At 39.6% G+C, this 19,674-nt stretch overlaps 1 protein-coding gene across 4 annotated transcripts in view; it reads right to left on the bottom strand.

Annotated features, from left to right (window-relative positions):
* Positions 1-377: 377 nt before the first annotated feature.
* Positions 378-19,674, bottom strand: part of zbbx (zinc finger, B-box domain containing) — a 58,706-nt gene continuing 39,409 nt past the window's right edge. Inside the window, exons 14-21 of one of the 4 annotated variants that reach the window (XM_042414451.1) lie at positions 18,352-18,560; positions 16,121-17,014; positions 14,128-14,357; positions 11,829-11,988; positions 6,950-7,114; positions 4,647-4,943; positions 4,406-4,484; positions 378-745 (exon numbers count right to left, since the gene is read on the bottom strand). In XM_042414451.1, coding sequence (XP_042270385.1) covers positions 667-745; positions 4,406-4,484; positions 4,647-4,943; positions 6,950-7,114; positions 11,829-11,988; positions 14,128-14,357; positions 16,121-17,014; positions 18,352-18,560 — 2,113 coding nt within the window. In that variant the 3' untranslated portion in view covers positions 378-666. Of the gene's footprint in view, positions 746-4,405; positions 4,485-4,646; positions 4,944-5,958; positions 6,164-6,949; positions 7,115-11,828; positions 11,989-14,127; positions 14,358-16,120; positions 17,015-18,351; positions 18,561-19,674 lie in introns of those variants that run through there. The other 3 variants (XM_042414452.1, XM_042414454.1, XM_042414453.1) reach the window with 3 other exon arrangements.

Genomic DNA, 19,674 nt, shown 5'->3' with positions numbered 1-19,674 from the left:
AAGAACAAACTGATGACAAAAGAGAAAAGTGTTGTGCGTTCAACCCCTGTAGGTAACACTGGCATCGCAGTCAGCTGTCTCTCAATGCACATCCCATGCAGTACACATCCAGATGCACACACACATCTACACACACTCAAAAGCACACAATCAAAGGGATCCAAGCAGGCTCCTGCTGAGAATTAAATCTAACTCACTATTTATCTTCCCGTCATCCCCACTTCTGTCCTTTGTCTGTCTCATCATTTGTTTTATATCTTCAGCTAATCCATCTGAAAGCATGTATCTCACATCCTTTTCATACAGTATGTAACAGTAACATAAAAGGACAGTACACAGAAAACATGAACACAAAAGTGCAAGAGAGAAATCATAACTCCAATCAAAAAAGCATTTATTCAATTTCTGGCAATATTTTTCACAGCATTATATTTATATTTGCACACAAGAGTCCCCCGCCCCCCTCCCAGATTCAGTTGTAGGGATCAAAGTTCATCTGCACCAGCCTTCACACCACATGAGCACAATTTTAATTGCATTGTATGCATACTTCTGACTGTGTGTTTGCTTGCTTTAGTCGATCTGACACATGTATCTGTGTGTATATGTGTGCATATTAGTGAACAAGCAGCAATATTAGTGTGAGTGTGTGTGCGTGTGCGTGTCTCATTGTAGCAAGAGGACGCTCTGTCGGTCGCTGTGTGCAGCTTCGTCCTCTTCCTTTTGTTCTTCGCTGACTCTGCCCCTGAAAGACCAAATCAAAGAATCAAAGCCAGAACAGCCAACATACACATAAGGCTAAGATCAGAAGACATCCAAGATACTGCTTCAGAAACGTTTGTGACATGCATCACATGGATACACTGGCAGAGAGTGCGGTTTGTGTGCCATCTGCATCACCAGAATATTTGATCTAAATCAATCATCAAATTTACCTATTTAATTGAAATCCTTTCAGATTTTTATAATTGTTTACATATTTTTTGTGTGAATTTTCTCTGTGCCTAAAGAACTGGGGTAAAATCATAGAGGCCTGTTACCGTAAAACAGGGCTGTTGTGGTAATGTTAGAGATAGTAAGAAGAAGAGGAAGACTAAAGGAAAAATCTTGCAAAAAGAAAAGGAAAATAGGCACTGACCGTTTTAAAACACTCACATAGAGGTGGTATATGAGGTACAATTAACTGCACCAATGGGGCCTGCGCACTTTTATTGAGACATTTAAGAGAAGCCTCTCCCAGTTTGCATTTAACAATGACAAGGCCAAATTAACTTGGGACTCTATAAAGACAGTAAGCATGTCAATGCCATCCACACCTCCCACCTGCTATGACACTGGTGTCAGAGGAGGAGTTGCTCTATCGGTGTAACCTCCTACTGCAGTGATCCTTGAACAGATATGGTGGTGTGGGTTGTATTACATGTAACCTTTTCTTTATTTCCATTTTTTTTTGGCATATCATCTATTTTATCATTTAATTTAAGTTAGATGTCCAAGTAGTTAGATTTAAAATGCTGCTTTGTGAAAAGTTTTCATATCTTTTTGGTTTTGGTATTTTGATTTTAGCATCACTACATATTTCTTTCCTGTCCATGTTGGTGGCTCCATCAGTCCTGCTTACTGATTGTGTCACAATCTACAGTCATTATAAACAAGATGTCACCTTCATACAAAACTTGTACCCACTAACACACACAGACTGGTTGTAACCAACAACAAACAAGAGGAAGCTGACATTTGGATTTTACAGGATGAAGTAAAGAGTCATACACCTCAGTGGCCAATTACAGTGCATGTTTTTCATATTTTATAATGTATCAAAAGTAAAATTATAGTCCAGTCAAGGTCTGATTCCATTACCAAATGCTAATACACACATGCATTTAGATAACATATTATTTATTAGATAACAGAATATTTCAATATCAAACAATAAACACCTTTAAAAAGCATTTAAAGTGTAAATATGCCTCAGTCTCAGCTAATAATGTTTAATCTCAGATGTCTTCATAAGCAATTAAAATATTTATGTAAATACTACCGTGTATAAACTGTACATGAAAACATTCAGAATACATAACATTCACCAAAGGTTAATGTGCAAGTACGACTGAAGGTGAGATGAAAGACAGACAACAGACTGAAGCAACATCACATGTATCACAGCCTTGGCAGCTGGAAGCAGTTCAGTCAGTGCAAAGCTTAATGACAAACAGTAGTCTGAATATGAGGTAAACAGGTCATACGAAACACACATCAGTGCATACACACACGTTACTACACTTATATATTATATATACTGTGTTCACTTGTGCGTGTTGTATGTGTGTACTCTTGAGAGTACATGTTCTATTACTGAAATATTCACTGAAATAAATGTATATTTTATGGGTTTTATACAGGACTGAATTATAACTCACTCAAGTTTGGTTTTTTTGTTTTTTTCTGATTATACTATTATTCTAAATGATGGTGGGCAGCAGAGACCCTGTACATTAGAAACCCATTATCATGCATTTACTCTGCCCCTGTGTGGCCTCCACTAAACTTAGTCTACAAGAACAGCAATCTTGTAAAATAACAATTGTGCTTCTGTGAGGACCTGGTGGCTGAGAAGAGGATTCAAGAGGATTCATTTGAAGTGTCCTATGACAACGTTAAAAAGAGGGAGCTGTTTGAGTGAAACTTTTGTTACATGTTCATACAAGTTAGACTACTGTGTTTGGCTTCATCTGGAATATTAAAACATTTCATCTATGGTACAGAATAGTAGATCCTTTTTAAAAATAGAGTTATATTTCCCTGTTTTAATGAGTCTTGTGAAACCATGATAACTCTGTGAAGCATGGAAAGTTCCTAGAATCCTATATTTTGACCGTTCTGTGAACTGAATATTGTCACCCTAACAAATAATGATTAAGGTGAAGAATTCGAATTGGTTATTCAAAAACAAAGGATGAGATCTGTACAGCTATGTCAAAGTAGTGTCATTATATGTGTGTGTGTGTATGTGTATGTGTGTGTGTGTGTGTGTGTGTGTGTGTGCGTATGTGTTTGAAGGATGTAAGGAGCTGTTTTGGGAGCCCTCTGTGTAGTATGTGTTAATCCGGTTATTACACGTCTCAATGTGATATTCACAGTGCTCTGCTCAGCACAAGGCCTCTAGCGCAGATTATGCCGGCTACACGCATACACACAAAACATCAATAACACAAAGACACACACACCCACATGCTCAGTTTCTGAAATATACAAGAAAAATACACTGACACGCTCCCTCTCTGTCTCACATGCATACACACATTAAGCAGCACATTAAAGCCCGATACCCAACATGCTGTCAAAGCTAAAGTCGTTCTGCTGGCTAACGATCCATCACACACTCCGTATATCCGACAGAGAGAGGGATTGACGGAGCACAAAAAAAGAGGGATTACCCCCCATCGTGACCATTGGAATGGCAGAAGAGTGTAGGGAAGTGTAGGGGGCGAGAAAGCAGTGGATTACATGTCGATCATGGTGAGAAGACACAGATAAGTCTGAAAACAGGAAGTCAAAGGGATACATTCAAATTCTCACAAGTAAAAAGCATATTTGAAATGAAAATTTGGTCAACAAAGCAGCAGCTAGTACTTCTCAACTCTGGGTGGCATGAAATGTCCTGAATAGATGGAATTTGATATATTAACTTGAGTTTTAATTAGGCCCTTAATTAGGGCTGGGCAATATGGCCAAATAACTAAATCTTGATGTTTTTCAACCTTGGGCACAATTTACCTTTTTCTTTTTTATTACTGCAAAATGCAGGAGGATTTAATCATGATTGAACTATCATCATTTTTAGGTCTTCCTGTGCATAATGATAAAAAGCTGCACCATTTACAAGGTGTTACTGTTAACAATTTGATAATACAGATTATCCCACGCTATGGACTATCTGTACCAGATGCTTCAACTACACAGAGTGCAGACATCCTACATGGACAGACTGAACAAAGTGGAATCTGCACATTGTTCAGTCAACACCTGCAGCTTCACCAGAGATGATACCTCACCAAACACAAACCCAGAGTATGGTCTTTTTTCTCTCTCTTTATCTATTCCAGAGTCAAAACAGTCCCATAAACTGTGGTTGGTGAGCATATCATGAAACTATTCATGTTGCAGTTTAAGGGACTGTCCTCACTCAAGGCAGCTAATATAGCCAGCTGTCATCTATGTCTGACAAAAAATAACTTGTTTGTGCAAATTGTCATAATACATCATGCAAACTCTAATTAACTGAATTAATTCAATATAGTGTCCAGCCGCACCATTAAGGATGGGTTCATGTACATGTATGTGTGCTTGAAGCAACCACAGTTATTATTTGGAAGTGGGTTTAGTTTGTGTGTGCATTACCCACCGTGTGGAACGCCAATTCCCATGCTGAGCTTGACTTCTTCCGTTTCCCATAGCAACTACTAAGGTCTGTGCCCCTGTTTCTGATGCAGACATTAAAAAAGGTTTAAACAATATCCATGGTCTTATTGTATGTCATACTTTGTCATTATCACTATTAAAACTAATAAATCATCAAATATCATTGTGATTAACATCAGTGCATCAGTCATTATCATCTTTATCGTGTGTGTGTGTGTGTGTACCTTTGGCCATGAGTCTGAATTCCTGTTCTAGATCATGGAGGGTGTGTGCAGTTGTTTCAATGTCCAGGTCAGGGTCCTCACAGCCTGCCTGATCCACATCACAGATCTCCATAATCTCCTGAGCTGCCCGGGACAACGGACGAAACACTGGACCCAACTCTGAGCCCAACTTGGGAGGGGACAGGCAGGCAGAGAAAGGAGGAGAGGAGTAATGAGAGAGGGAGGGTGGGACAGAGGCAGGAAGAGGACTAGTGTTTGGAGTTGGTGTGGACTTGCCAGAAAGGTTGGACCATGACCCTGCATAAGAGAGAGAAAGATAGAAAGGTATGGGGGGATAAATATATCAGTGCAAGGAAGGATAGATAAATGGATTTAACTATGGGTATGAGAATATACAGTAAAGGGCATTTTATGAGAACAGCTACAGAAAGTGTGAGTGTAAGAAAGAGGGAGAGGAGGAGGGAGGGGTTATGCAGCGCAGGATTCAGGGAAAGAGAGTGAGAGACAGAGAAACGATCACAACAGTCACTGGAATGAGTGGTGTCTCATCCCTCTCCACTGCGAGCCACATCAAATTGAATCAGATTGAACATCCATCCCCACCTGCTCACTGTAAATTACATTGAGGCCCCCATTGAGAAGCTATGATGGTGTGAGCGTGTATGTGTGTATGTGGGTATGTTGTGCGGCACACTGATTCCTCATGCTGCGTGCTGTCTTACCAGTTTCAGCTCCAGTGTTAAGTCTTTCATTCTTTCAATCTTGCATTGTCTCCTTACCTCCACCTACCCCCCTCTCAGTGGCTGGCTCTGTCTTTCAACTGGCACACAACCTCCACTTAGTGCTTCACAACCACCTGCGCTGTCAAACTAAGCAGCATGGGAGGAATGATGTATGCAGTACAGTGCTGCTAACACATGTGCATTCACATATACATATAGACTCAATTTACTTCATTTTTCAAGCAGATAGTGCGTAGATGTAGATGTTGTTTACTGATAAATATGTGTGCCTGATTTAAAATGTATTCAGTGTTAAATGAGAGGGAGATTAAAATTTGATCTTTCTAAATTGCCTCCATCAAAGGTCCTTACGAAGGTCAGATTTCAATATCATAATATTACTTGAAGCTATATATATGCATACAGTAAATAAATAGCTGAAAGTCATATCACTAATGATTCTTTTTAATGTGATGTATTATAATGTCAGGTATAACTGAGGTCAATGAACCTAACAAACACTTTGGGCCTTGATTACTAAAATGAAGCCTGAAAAAAAAAAGTGGTAAACCAAATGCTGTGAGCTTGAAAAGCCGTTCCCTCACTCACAAAGATGCTCAAGAGCACAAAGCTATTTCAACACATTTATTAGTGGCACAAGGGATCCGAAGCACAGATGTTTCGGTGAGGAGCCTTCTTCGGTGTGCTGTCAGACAGCACACTGGAGCGGCACACTGACAAGACGGCACATTGAGGCAGACTGAGTAAGGCAACTTGCCGAAACGTCTGCACTCCCTGGAGGAATTAAAAATATTAAAAATGTTGAGTTCTCAAGTTAGCTATTATTATTAAAGGTTTTGAGCTCCTCGAGTGTGGACTTCTTTTCAGAGTATCAAACTTAACTACAGTTTAAGTCAGGTGTGCACAGTGTAGGTCTTAGTGCTGATAATGATTGCTTTGCAGCTAAAACGGTAGGAATTAAGTCAACATAAAAATGGTATCAAACACCATGAATGGGTAAATATTTGAGGGCGTGGCAGGGAAGAATGGGCAAGATTAATGGAGAAAACAAACTGTAGGGCTAAGTGGCTTAACAGTGTGGAAAGGGATGGAATGGGATAAGTTGTAATGAATGAGGAGGAGAGAAGAAGAGAATCCTGTGAATTGATTAGCAGTATTAGATATATCACAGAGTAAAACAGATTATCTTCTTGTTTCTCAGGTTTGTGTGTGTGTGCGTATATACACAAGTGTATGAGTGTGTGTGTCAGCCTAAACAGATTACCGCAAGGTTTCTGGGATCTGAGCGAGGGAAGTGATGAGAGGACACATTCCTGGACCGACTGTACAGTATGTGCAGGGATGTGTTTGAGAGTGATATGGTATAATCTCTTTAAGAAACCTGCATACTCAGTGCCAAGAAAGTGTGGCTATATGAAGTGTATTGTTTATGAAATGGAGTTCTGTGTGTATGAGAGTAAATAAATAAGAGGCAAAGCTCTGCGTGCTTGATAGTATTCACACGGACAAAATACACACAAGCGTGCCAGTGAGCACACATGCACAGACGCATACACTTACCAGATGTTCCTAGTTCATTTGCTGTAAATTTTCCTCTCCCAGAGGGTGTGGTTGAGTGAATCTGGAATCCAGTTTGCTGCGTGTGGTTGTCCTTCATCATTCTGAAAAGCAGGTGTTCTTCCATGTTGGTACTGAGGCTGCTGCTCGGCCTGTAACCCAATGACCCTAAAACAGTGAGAGAGAAAAAATAGAAAAAGGAAGAGTTGAAAAACCTTCACAATTAATAGCCATTGATAAAAATACCAAAGAAACAAAAAAAAAAGATAAAAAAAACAAACATACAGCAGTTTTATATCCCATAAAGGCCTGTGTTCATTGTGTCCCCTGATTTTAAAGCAACCCATCACCCTATTATTGCCTTTTACATGCTCTGAAAAACATTTAGAATATGGGGATACAAGATAAATGAAATCCAAAATCACAGATCATATAATGTCACGCTGCTATCAGTTGGACTTATAGCTAGCAAATGGAAGCAGCAATGCATTTGCTATGCTATCTAACTCTAACAGAGTGGGATTTTGTATAGATCCAACGCATGGAATGACTTTAAGGGGTAAGTGATGTGCACTGCTACCAGAGTCTTTTTTCAACACTGTCAGTGTTGGAGTCAAACATTTGCAAATCCTATATATAGAGGCTTTTAGGGAATCACAACCTATCCTTTAATAATAGTAATGTGTGATTGCTCTCTGTGTTGTTTTCAGTTTTTATTGTTGTATCTGACTTCTGTGTCTCCCCTCTGTGTAGTTTTATGGTTTTATTGATTTGTTTTTTTTGATATTTCGTGTTTTTAAACCTTTTATTTTATTTTATTCTATTTTATTTTTCTCTCAATTGTTTGCATCGTACAGCACATTGTAACTCTGGTTTTGAAAGGCACTTTATAAATAAAGTTTACTTACTACTAATATAGGAGCAATGAGTAAAAAACTGGCTTACATATAAATTATCGACCCATTAATGCCTATAAATATATAAATGAGAAGTGAGTTTAATCAATTAAGTTAAATTTGATGGAATATTCCATTTGTCCATCCAGCAGCAGCATCTGGACCAAACCAAGCCTGCCTATTCAATCCTGACTGCAGAAATACAATTACTGCAGTTTTATTCTTTCTCTCCAGTGGTTACTCATTCAATTATACTATTGACTGGATGGAGAATCTACCAACTAGTCTAAATCAGCTGCAAATGAAAAGCGGAAAGGAGGTGAGGATTCAACCAGTCAGCTTTTAAACTCACTGAGAAGAAAATAATTCACACTGAGAAGTGGACAGCGTTGGGAAAAAAGAAAAAGATTTGCAAAATGCACATAAAAATACTACTAAAATTCTGTCAGTCTGTTGGTCTGTCTGTCTTTGTTCATGGGTGACTGTCTATCCATCTACCTGTCTTTCTGCACATCTTACTGCGGTGACTTCATACAGCTGCCTGTATCTTCTCTCTCTCTCTTTATACAGGTTTGTCTGTCTGTTTCTCTCTCTGTTTAACTGGATGCACACCTGACAGAAACTGCACACTAACAACCTCATTTTCTGACTGACCGGGTGACAGGGAGTAAGAGCAAGGAGAGAGAGGTGGAAAGGTAGAGCAGGAGACATATAAAACCTGTTGGATCTCAGCCCTGCCTGGAAAAAAAGAGAAAAATAGAGACAGATGGAGGGATAGAGGGACATAAATGGCTGCAGAATGTTGTCAAGGTGATATTCCTCCTCTCTAACCTTTCTCTCTCATTAACTTTGGAGCTTTAACGATGGTGGCAGAGACAGTGCAGGGTTTGACGAGCGGCTGACTGCATGGTGCAAGGAGGGTGCCCTTGTGGGAGTCTCTCACTGTCAACCTCATTCGTTTAACGCAGGCATGACAATGAAACATTGAAAAGCTGGGTTTTAAGAGTTGATGAAGGAAAAGGTTGATGGGATCATTTTGGGCCAAAGCAATTTACTTAAGCAAACAAAGTATGAATTAGAAATCGTTGCTGAATCAAAACAGTAACTGCTGTTTGAAATGCATGTTATTCAACAGCCTGGGACAAGAGTACAAGATGTAATAAGCACCATGTGGCTCAATAAATTATAGTGTCTGATTCGATCCCAATATTATTACTTTAACTGTGATGCAATTTGGAGATGCAGGCTAGACTTTCACCAGCCTTATTGGACAGTCTGAGCACCTCACAGACATGGTGAGTTTATACATCATTAGTGTTGAAAAGTAATTTTGAACAATTTTGTGCCCTCACTTTGGTCACAAATATAAAATTTATCATAAAACTTAGGGACACTTTCCTCAAAGGCTACAGCATGCTCTAGCAGACACAGGGGAATGTCAGACATTTTAAAACCATCTTGTTTGTTTGGTGTAGTTTGAAATTAAACCTCACAGCTTTGTGCTGCACTAGGCTATGTGTTTATTGTGAAGTATGGCTTTTCAGGACAGTAATGGCTGATAAGACAAATGGTTTACAGAGGTGGTGTAAAAGAAAGATGGCGTTGTCTTAGGGCTGGGCGATAAAACGATCTCAATATGGGATCGCAATAAAAGTTACGTTGATTACAATGATAAACTTCGGACATTTTTAACTCGATATGGATAGATCTAACAGCCTATCACACAGCAGAAATAAATCCAACAACAGCAAGTCAATCTGCAGTTTTTGACTTGCACATCAAAGTACATGCCCATTTCCTACCACAAAGCATTGTTTGAGCTACTGGTGATGAAAGTGGATGTCCTCTGAAAAGAGGAGGAAAAAAATGAATGGAACCAAGAGGCACGAAAGCGATATATCACTTCAGCACCCTCAGATTAGCCTCTATGTCAGAGTCTAGCTGTTCCCGGGTAAACAGTGAACCCAGGCTGGTGAAGAGGGACAAACTCCAGCACATCTGCCAACAAGGCTAGGCTAGTGCTAACATTAGCAGAGCTACAGCTGGAGCGACTGTCACATCTAAAGTAACGCTAGCCAAAAAAGCCGCTCTAACTCACAGACACTTCTCTCTAATAGAGACATTCTGTCTGCAATTGCGGGACAGTCATCGCACATCATTGTTTTAACGAGGCTGCTTTGACTTGACAGTTAGCTTTGTCACAAAGCTTTGTGACAATGCTAACTGCTAAGCGAGGCTAACCTCAAAGCTAAGTAAACAGAGCAGCAACGAAAGGCCAGTTACCCACTAACAGTAGGGTTGTTTCATAAAGAGAGAGATAAAGATAACTAGCAAATCTAGTGATATCTGAACTAAGCCCAGAAAATGATGTAGTCAGTCAAGATAAATGAAGAGGTTTGCAGATATATACAGTAGGGTCCAAAAGTCTGAGACCACTTTCCCATTCACTTGAATGGGAAAATCAGTGTTCTTTCAAAAGAAAGTCTCTCAGTATATTAACTGCCCATTTTGTTGCTTTTTTGTATTAATCTCATACTTCTCTTCCTCTATCATTTTAAGTTCTCCAGGTGTCAGTTCCTTGTGCGGTTTTCTGCTTGGTTTCTTTCTTTTCTTCATTTCTTTTCCTCTGCTGCGTCCCATTCTTCAAAACTTCATAACGAGAAAGCTTTGACAGCTGTGCTCTTTAATGTTGCTATGGTTACAAGTTGGGTAGCATGAATTTAGAACAGTGATTAAACTTGAGCCAAACTACATATGCAATAAACGGTTTTAACGCACACCTGCCGGCCAATCAGAAAAGAGTATTCACCCAGACCATGGTATAAATATGAATAAAGATGTAGCATAATGGCTGGCTTACAATTTTGCACTTTTTACTCAGATTTCTACCTCTAAAACTGAGAGATGGCCAAAGATATTTGATGTGATAGTGGTCACAGCTTTTAGTTTTATTTACATTAGTTTAATAAGTTACAAGGCAAGCTAACTCGTATTATTTTGTTAGGCAGATAAAGCATGTTTGCAAAGTTAAATGTTTACATTATGTTATTCTATTTTTTATGTTAAACTATTCTAAAGTTTAACTAATGAACCCTCTGGTTTCTTCAGGATTTAGTCCTTATCAGGATACTCTTCAAACTGGCAGCATTATCAAATTATATATCATGACAAATATTGATATTGAGCAATGTGGAAAAAATTATTGTGATCATATCTCTTGCCATATCGGCCAGCCCTACATTGCACTGACAATATATGCCTTTCCACATTCCTCTCAAAGGTAAAGTCAAAGTAAACTTTGAGTGCCATGTGAAGGACACTATTACCTCCGCTGTTCATTTGAGGAAGGAACAAGAAGAAGAAAAGGCTTTTCTGTATGTATGTGTCTTTGTGAAGAAATACGTTTTTAGGGGGTCTGTGTGTGCGTGTGTTCACCTAAAGTTTAAGAAAATGGAAACACGAATCATACTGGAAGTTCAAATATCTATTAACAAAAGCACACAGGATTAGATGTATGTGCAGGCAAAGATGCACACATACACACACACACACACACACACACACACACAAAATTTTAAAAAAGGCATGTCAGGGAGGCTCTCCTTGGACCCACCAGTAGTAAATTATCGGTGTTGTCCCCCGTCTCTCGTTTTCCACCAAGCAGCCAGCACTCCTTTGGGTTTAAAACTCATTTTCATCTCTCTTGTAAGCTCTACGTTTTTACATATTTGTTCTAAATCCTATTATGAGGCCTTTGTGATATGAATAACGCTTGCAAATTGGAAAGAATCTCCAGGCAAAAGTTGGACACAGAGGTAATCTTCACAATCTAATCTCGTGAAGCACAAAAACAGCAACTTTCTGATGTAGTTTATAAGAAAACATGAGCCAGTTTAAAAAAAGAAAAAAATCTCAATAAAATAAGAGGCATAACATTCAGTCGCACACACAATTACACGTAAAAAGACTTCCCTTCTTTAACCTACCTGTTTGGTCTGCATCATGCGATGAAGCTTGGCGTGGGCCACAGTGTGTGTGTTTTGGTGTGTCTGAGTGACCACAATTCATGTCCAAACCCAGAGGCGAAAACTCCTCCAGATCACAGGACTGCTCTGATCCAGACCTAGCTCTATGCCTGTGCATCACCTGGGGGCAATGGAAAGAGACACAGGGATGGAAGGAAGAAATAGATTGTAGAGGGAGTTGTGGGGGGTATAGGAAAAAAGGGAGTGTGGAGTTGTGAAGAGGGGGACATGGAAATAGAGAGGAAGAGAGTACAGGGGAATAAGGAATTAATTGTTTAGTCTCACGGCTTGAGTTTCATTTTCTATTCTAACCCAATCAGTTCGAAGGACAAACTGAAATTCAATATCAATTTAACTTTTATTAAGACAGGTAAGTGTGTTAAAATTTGTATTTTTCCATTTTTCGACTGCATATTAAAAAGCTAGTGTATTTCACTGGAGATTATTCCCCTTTCTCCCTGTTTCCTTTGTTTCCACTTGATGAATTGATTTTTAATTAACCCCTGGAGCTGGTGAGAGCATCTCACGACGGTGTGGTGGGTTCGCTGTTCTTCCCGAGCAAGTGTCCTCCTATGAGACTGGGGTAAAATGAGGAAGCTCTGTTTAGTTAAGATTAGATCTGGTGCATTAGCATGCTAGCCGTAGCATTGCAAGACACTGCAGAAGGGCTGGGAGAAAATAGGAAGGCATGTAGAAATAGTGTTGCCTTAGAGCGAGGAAGGAGCAAGGAAAATGACAAAAGGAAGGCAGGGTGAAAGAAAGGAGAGACGCATAACATTGAAATGGCAAGAGACCAAACACAATGATACTGTGTAGCAGGAAAAATTGGAGTTGTCTTTGTACGGACCAATGTTTCTTCACAGTAAAAACGATGCAGCAGTTGACTAGTTGTGTGAACTATAAGGTCAAAGTAAAACAAAAAGGAACAAGGGCAGAGGGAAGGGAAGCATAAAAAAGACAGAGAAAGTGCAAAAGAGAGACCAAAAATGGACCAAAGGAAAGAGAGGAAGAAAGAGAGACAATATAAGAAATATATGGAGAGGGACAAGACAGGAAAAGAGTCCAAAGAGAAAGCGAGCTGGAAAAAAAAAATTACTATCCAATTTTAGGAGCAGTCTGATTCAGATCCAGAGGCCACAGATAACCACCATCATCACAATCATAGACCTCATTTCGCTCCAGCTTTTTAATAAAGCACTAGCCCCTCTTATTTTTTTTCATTCCTCTATCATAGTATAAAGGATTCATACCATTAAATGGCTGATAGGTCATTTGGGACCATTCAAGCGGTGTCTTTTTAATCCACTCTGTTTCTCTTTTATTCTCTCAATGGTGTGCACCTTTAACACCACTGCTTTAGGTGTCTTTGAGCTATAGATGTATAATGTAAAGTAATTAGTACGATACAAATGTAATCTAATAGATCAAGTCAACTACAATAAAAATCTCTAACTGTATGTCGCTGAAGTCTTCTCATTCTATGGAGTGATTGTGTCCAGTGTAATTATGCGGTTCTTTATAACTTCTTAAAACTTGCCCATTTATTCCCTTTATGGCCCAGCTTTGTGATAGTTCAAAGACAAACTTTAGTGAAAAACTGATATAGACTATTCATTCAGTTGATAACAATGAACTATTTTTCAGCATTTTAAAAATATCAGTTTTATCAAGTCAATGAGCTTGCTGCAGCCTGTGCAATTAATAATGTATGTGGCTAACCAGTTTGTTGTATTAGCAATGTAAAAACAAGGGCTGCACTGGCTTCCATCAGGTGAAAAACGTCTAATAAATATATAGAATAATAATTTCATGCCAAATTACTTTGAACATGTAACACTGGAACAATGATTTCATGCTAATATTTTCTAATATTTTATCTGTGTAACATTTTCTGTGGACATTTGATTTTGAAAATGGTTGCCAATGGTTACCTGTGGTCGTGTTGTGGGACAGACAGCTACACTCGCACCGTAACTGTAAATGTGCCCTAAATTACCCTGCAAACGGACAAAATTATGGATTGAATTTAGTAGGCTAATGGTAATTACACTAGTTTGCAGTGAAATCTATTTCATATTGATGCCTGATTGTCACTTTGGCAACCACTCATAAAACCACTTACTGTTGCGCCCTGTGAATGCTTAATATGACTGATCTAACAAGGGATAGGCTCCCCAGAAAGTAGTGCCATTACAGATTTCCAGCCTAACGTTCCCCCTCTAGAAAGTGAAAAGGATGTGGGAATATGGAAACATGTTACCATGGATGGTTCTGACAGCTGTTCTGGTTCATCAGTCTGCAGTTCATTTTCTCTTTCTGCATCTGCAGGAACAAAGGGATCTTCTAGATGAGATATGGCAGAATTCCCTTGGTCTTCTTGTCTGGAGCTCCCTCTTGCCAAACATCCATGCATCTTTGGTTCGTCATCTGAAGAGTCTTCCTCATGTGGAGCCAGACCCAGGCTATCACTGGACAGTTCATCTCCACTGTCTTCATCATGAAAAATACAGACAGTTTTTCTTTGAATTATGAATTAAGATGTACAAACATGTCATTAAGCATACAGGTATTAGCCAAAAATCCATTATATTAATATGGCTAAGACAATTCTGGACTTTCAAGGTGAGTGGTTAGAACACACTGACTGTCCTTGATATATCAAGCTTTGAACCACTGACGCAACATTTTCATCTCTAACATCCAAGGAAAATCTAAAATGTGATGTAAGTGTCCTTGACACTGCCATACACACATCAAGCTCTAATAAGCTGGCAAAGCGGGCATATGGTGTAAGACCGGCCAAAGAGCTGTAGGAAATGGAGGATGAGAAGGACGGCACAGCGATGATGGATGAATAGAGGAAGAAAATTAAGGGTAATGTCAAGAAGTGGGACTGAGAGAAGTAAAAGCAAGAGGAGGAAAAGTGTGGAAGTGATGGGCCTGTTTGTCATCACAGTTTATAGGAAACAAGGTCCTCTATTTAAAGTCATGTTTTCACACAGATTTTAACTTCATTTTTAATTCATGAATACATTCCCAGATGTTTTTTTGAAAAAAAAATTGCCCTCAGCACACCATAACCATATACACAAAACTCCTGAATGTGTACGCACACATGAGAGTCAGCAAAAACACTTTACGTGTGTTTCTAATGTATTCTTGTGTGACTACATGCTTGCCTGTATTAATGTGTGTGTGCACACCTGCATATATAAGAACAATGTGTGTATTTGCAACAGTGAATCCCAGAAGAAGTATGTGTGTGTGTGTGTGTGTGTGTGTGTGTTGTATACTACTTCAGGGACATTCTTTATGGTGTAATTACCTTCCTGCGTGTTGTAGCGTTTTGTCAGGTATTTACTTAAAACCCTAATCGATATTAAAAAAAATAAAGAACACTTTTTATTGTTGAATCTAAATTGGCTTTGACAGCCCAGTGGAATAAAAGGAAGCCATTACTGCTGAGATCCACAAGCAGCGTTTTATTCATATAAACTGCCTGGCCATTGAGAATTGTGTTCAGGCAAAATGTAGCATGACAAAGTGTTCTATCAGGAGTCGCTTTACTGAAAAGACCCATGCTTCCACATCTATAAACACGATTATATTTCTTTTCCTTCTCTTTCTTTTTTTTTTGTAAGCCAAATTTTGGTCCCCAGAAATTATTGTTTGGTGTCTGGAAATCTCACCAAATAATATTGAAATGCAAAAATTATCAAAAAAATGTATGAGATACTATTAGTGGTAACATCTGTACAACGGAGGCATACTGTATGTACACATACTAAAAGCTTTTACTCTGAAATAAGCTGCCTGCTGTAGCCAAAAATGATGCTATGAAAGCAGTGAGAATGAACCAAAACAGTAAAGTTGTGGAGCGGACAGTTAAACAATGAACTGAAACTTGCTAGCCGGAGGGTCGGGTCATAATTTGCTGTAGGTTCATCACTACAAAGAACGCCTTTGATGTTATACATTGTCATTTGATACATTGTTATCATGAAAAATATTGGTTACTACCAATTTTTAATATGTATAGTTCAAATCAGGCTCATCTCCCGTAAACAGTGAACTACTGACAAGCATTTTTTTTTAAAGAAATCTAATTATTGTCACCGATTCTCCATCAGGAAATCAAATACAGTCATACATGTTCACACACACATACACACAAAGACAAAGAGAGGTCATTCAGATTTGCATGCAGACACATGCATTGCATAAACATGCTCTCACGTAAACAGTTCACATACCTATTGATAGCTCCTCTTCCTCCTTCATCTTGTCAGCTGAAGGACTGTGGATGGCATTTAATAGATGTGATGGACACTGTGTATACTGACAGGACGGAGATGATTCATGGTCACAAGTCAGAGGAGTAGGGGACATAAAAGATGGTGCTTCCTTATACGTTGGGATTGACCTATAGCTAGAATATACATCCAGAGGGGACTGCTTAAGTGGAGATAAGGTGGATGGGGTTTTTTCAGGTGCTCTGTATGGCACAGGGTTTGTTTGTGGTAGACTTGGTTCCAGCAATTTTGGTGGTGGGTGTGGAGTGGAAGACACAGCTGACAGAGGTGACTGGAGTTGATTATCTGATAGAAGAGACTCTGGGTCACACAAGGAATGTTGGGATTGCTTTGGGGACTTCAGATTGCTTGGTGGTGATTGGGAAAGCTTCAGTGATGAGATTGTTTCTGAGAATAACTGGGATGATTGCGACTGTTCTGGTAGCAGAGGTGAGGGTGAGCCTTTTTGTAATGGGGTTGATTTGTAAACTTTGGGCAATAAGATTAACTCTGTAGAACTTGATGGTGAGACTGTGAAAGTAGACCTAAGAGAGAGGGATGTAAATGGAGAGGGGCGGAGATGCTCTTCTGGGGTTGGTGATATGGCACTAGCCAAAGGAGAAACATCAGGAGGAAATGAGAGAGAGGAGTAGGAGGATTTAAGGATCTCAGTTTGGGAATGTAGTGATGAGGGAGAGGACAAAATTTGTGGTGATCCATGGTCAGGTTTTGATTTGTAGACTGTGGGAGAGCAACTGGGATTTTGTGACTTTGTTGATGTCTTGATTGATGTCTTTGAAATCCTTGGAGTCCCAGCAGTTGGGTATGCTGATGGTTTACTTTTAGAGGACGGTACTGTGCAAAAGAGAATACAAATAATAACAACATTAGTTGCTTTTGTGGGCGTACAGTCACAATGCTTCATAAGAACAGCTGAAATGTTTTTCATATATAGGGATTATGAGGTTTGTCCTTAACAAAGGCTGCACTACAACCATTTACTGCTCAATACTGATTTACTAGACATTTTTCATTATATTTTTAGAGTGGCCAATATTCAATATCTGTGATGCTCATGAAAAGTCATTGTGTGCTTATTGCATAAAATGCAATCTAGCCTATTGTAAAATGGACGGGCACTACAGTCACAGCCACTTCTTTTATCTGAGTCTTCAGCTTCTTTAAAGGTAGAATTTACAGCTACATTCTCCTGTGGCCCCTTTCAGCCATTTTTCATGTTTTTAAACAGCAGCAGCAGTTACATTATTTTGAATTTTGCTTACACTGAAGTGACATTACAAAAAAATATGTGATGACTGACATTGCCACAAATCAGGCTTGGGAAAATTATGAAAACTAATACAAGATTATAAATAAAAATGAAAGGTCAGTTTTAGTGTAATTTGATATTATTTATGATGCATTAATATTGCATATTGTCTTTTGAATAAAAGTATTTTCTCAGACTTTAACTGAGAGGAATGAGTTCTTTTCACTCTAGAATCATAATTGAAGGAGTATTTCTCCAATAATAACTGACCTCCATTTTACCCCATTTATTAGTGTAACTGACTGTCTGTGGAGGAAAAGGTTATCTTGGTTGATTAGATAGTGACTAAAATTCTTTATTTAGATCTGAACTCCAAAGACCCCAAAAAACAAAATACCTGCTCACATTAGTTCAATATCCCCCAAAATACCTCTGTCAAGCTTTAAGTGACTGTGATGCCTGATGAAGGCAACATAGCAGAAAATGTTTGCTGAATAAAGCATGGCACACTGGAAAAGAGTTGTGCAATGTGTTTTTATTTTGATGGACTTGCATTGAAGCTTGAACTGGTCTGCACCTCACTCTGTGTGCATTCTCAAAGTAAGAAAATGTTTCCCACTTTTGTTATTCCACCATTTCCATAATTTCATAAGCACTTCACACTAAATGAAACAATTTCTCTCCAGATCACCTGGGAGATGTATTCAAACCCAGTGACTTAAAATCATCAATTAACTGAGTAAGTCTCACACACGTGTTTGTGCAAGAAATAGGGTTAATTTAGGCATATAACAAATCAACTTTATGTTTTGGTGCAGTGCCCTTAAAACTGATCTTCAAACAGGCTCCATTCAAACCAACAATGCATCTGTTCACCATTTCTACAGAAAACTATAGAGAATGTATTTCTTTCACAGCTTACATTTCATTGAGTGTTCTGCTGGTGAAGCCTGAGGCTTTGATGGATGAAGCTTCTGAGGTGCTTTGCTTTGTGTTGATGCTCTAGACTGCCTGGATGGTTGTGTTCGACTGGGAGGAGAGAGGCTGACTCTTGAGAACCCACCACCGGTTAAGAGTGTTTGGGGCACTAGCTCTCTTCCTTTGCTGGAGACCTGCTGAACAGAGGGGACCCTGTGCAGGAAATAACAATTTAATAAGTACAGACAGGATGTTAACACATGCTAGTAATGGTGTAATGTTTATCCACCAACGCATTGACACCAACCTGCACAACAATGTTCTTTCTATTGTTGGGCCTCAAACCACGAGGTCACACAGGGAAGGCCTACATGTAACCTGTGAGGCCTGACCACGAGGTGCTTTTTCCTTTGTTTCCCCCGAGACAAAGGAATATCGCCAAAATGCTCTTTACAGACAATGGAAGTCCATTGCAAACTCCATTTCCAAGGATGCTTTGCAATTTTCACACCTCAGCAGGGAACAGTCAACATACAGTCTCTGATTGGCGGAGACGCTCCTGCACGGCGGAGCGTCCTGATGACGCAGCCATGACATCACTGCCCCTTTAAAAACTGAGCTCACCCTGAAACACACGCCTTTCCCATGTCGCTGAGCTAGGGGTAACTTCTGTTCCTCTGTAAGTCAGCCTGACTAAAGGCGGTACCCCACGCATGTGTCTTCCCCTCATCGAAGACTCCCCTCGCCGGACGAGACGAGACTTCGCCCTTGTTCACCCAAACACATTCCTGGATCCAAGAGAGACCGCTGTTGCAACCAGCGTCCTCAAATTCCCTCGAGAAGGAAGAAACAAAGTTTCTTCAGGAAGATGTGGAACTTCTCTGCCCCACTCTTCCTCACTGAGTCGACTCCGCCATGCCGCTGAGAGCCAGCTGCCGTGCTTTTCGCCGACCGTGTGAGAACGGTCACCGTCTGCATCCGAGCCAAGGACAAAGCCAGACAGAAAAGGCGGACTACTCACACACCCTGCTCGCTTTCTGAAGTGACCAAGTAAGAGGCATAAGTCTGGGCAGAGGCAGTGTTAGTTGTGTGTTCTTTTCAGCATCAGTGCTGTTGTTTAGCATTTAGCTTTTTAGCTTTATTGCTATTGTTTTGTTGTGTGAGTTGACGGACCGCCGAGTCCATTTTCTCTGCTTTACTCTGAGGAGTATTTTAAGTTTGCTGCCTGTTTAGTTGTGTTCACCACGCTAGACTATTTTGTGTTTGTCCCGCTCGGGACTATTGCTGTGTTTGTGCCATCATGAGTGAGAAAGTAAGTTGCTTTGTC

The sequence above is a fragment of the Thunnus maccoyii genome, chromosome 6 (assembly GCF_910596095.1).
Source record: "Thunnus maccoyii chromosome 6, fThuMac1.1, whole genome shotgun sequence".
Classification (NCBI taxonomy): Eukaryota; Metazoa; Chordata; class Actinopteri; order Scombriformes; family Scombridae; genus Thunnus; species Thunnus maccoyii.
The sequence above is the reverse complement of the archived record's forward strand: the minus strand, read 5'-3'. Positions and strand labels throughout refer to the sequence as shown.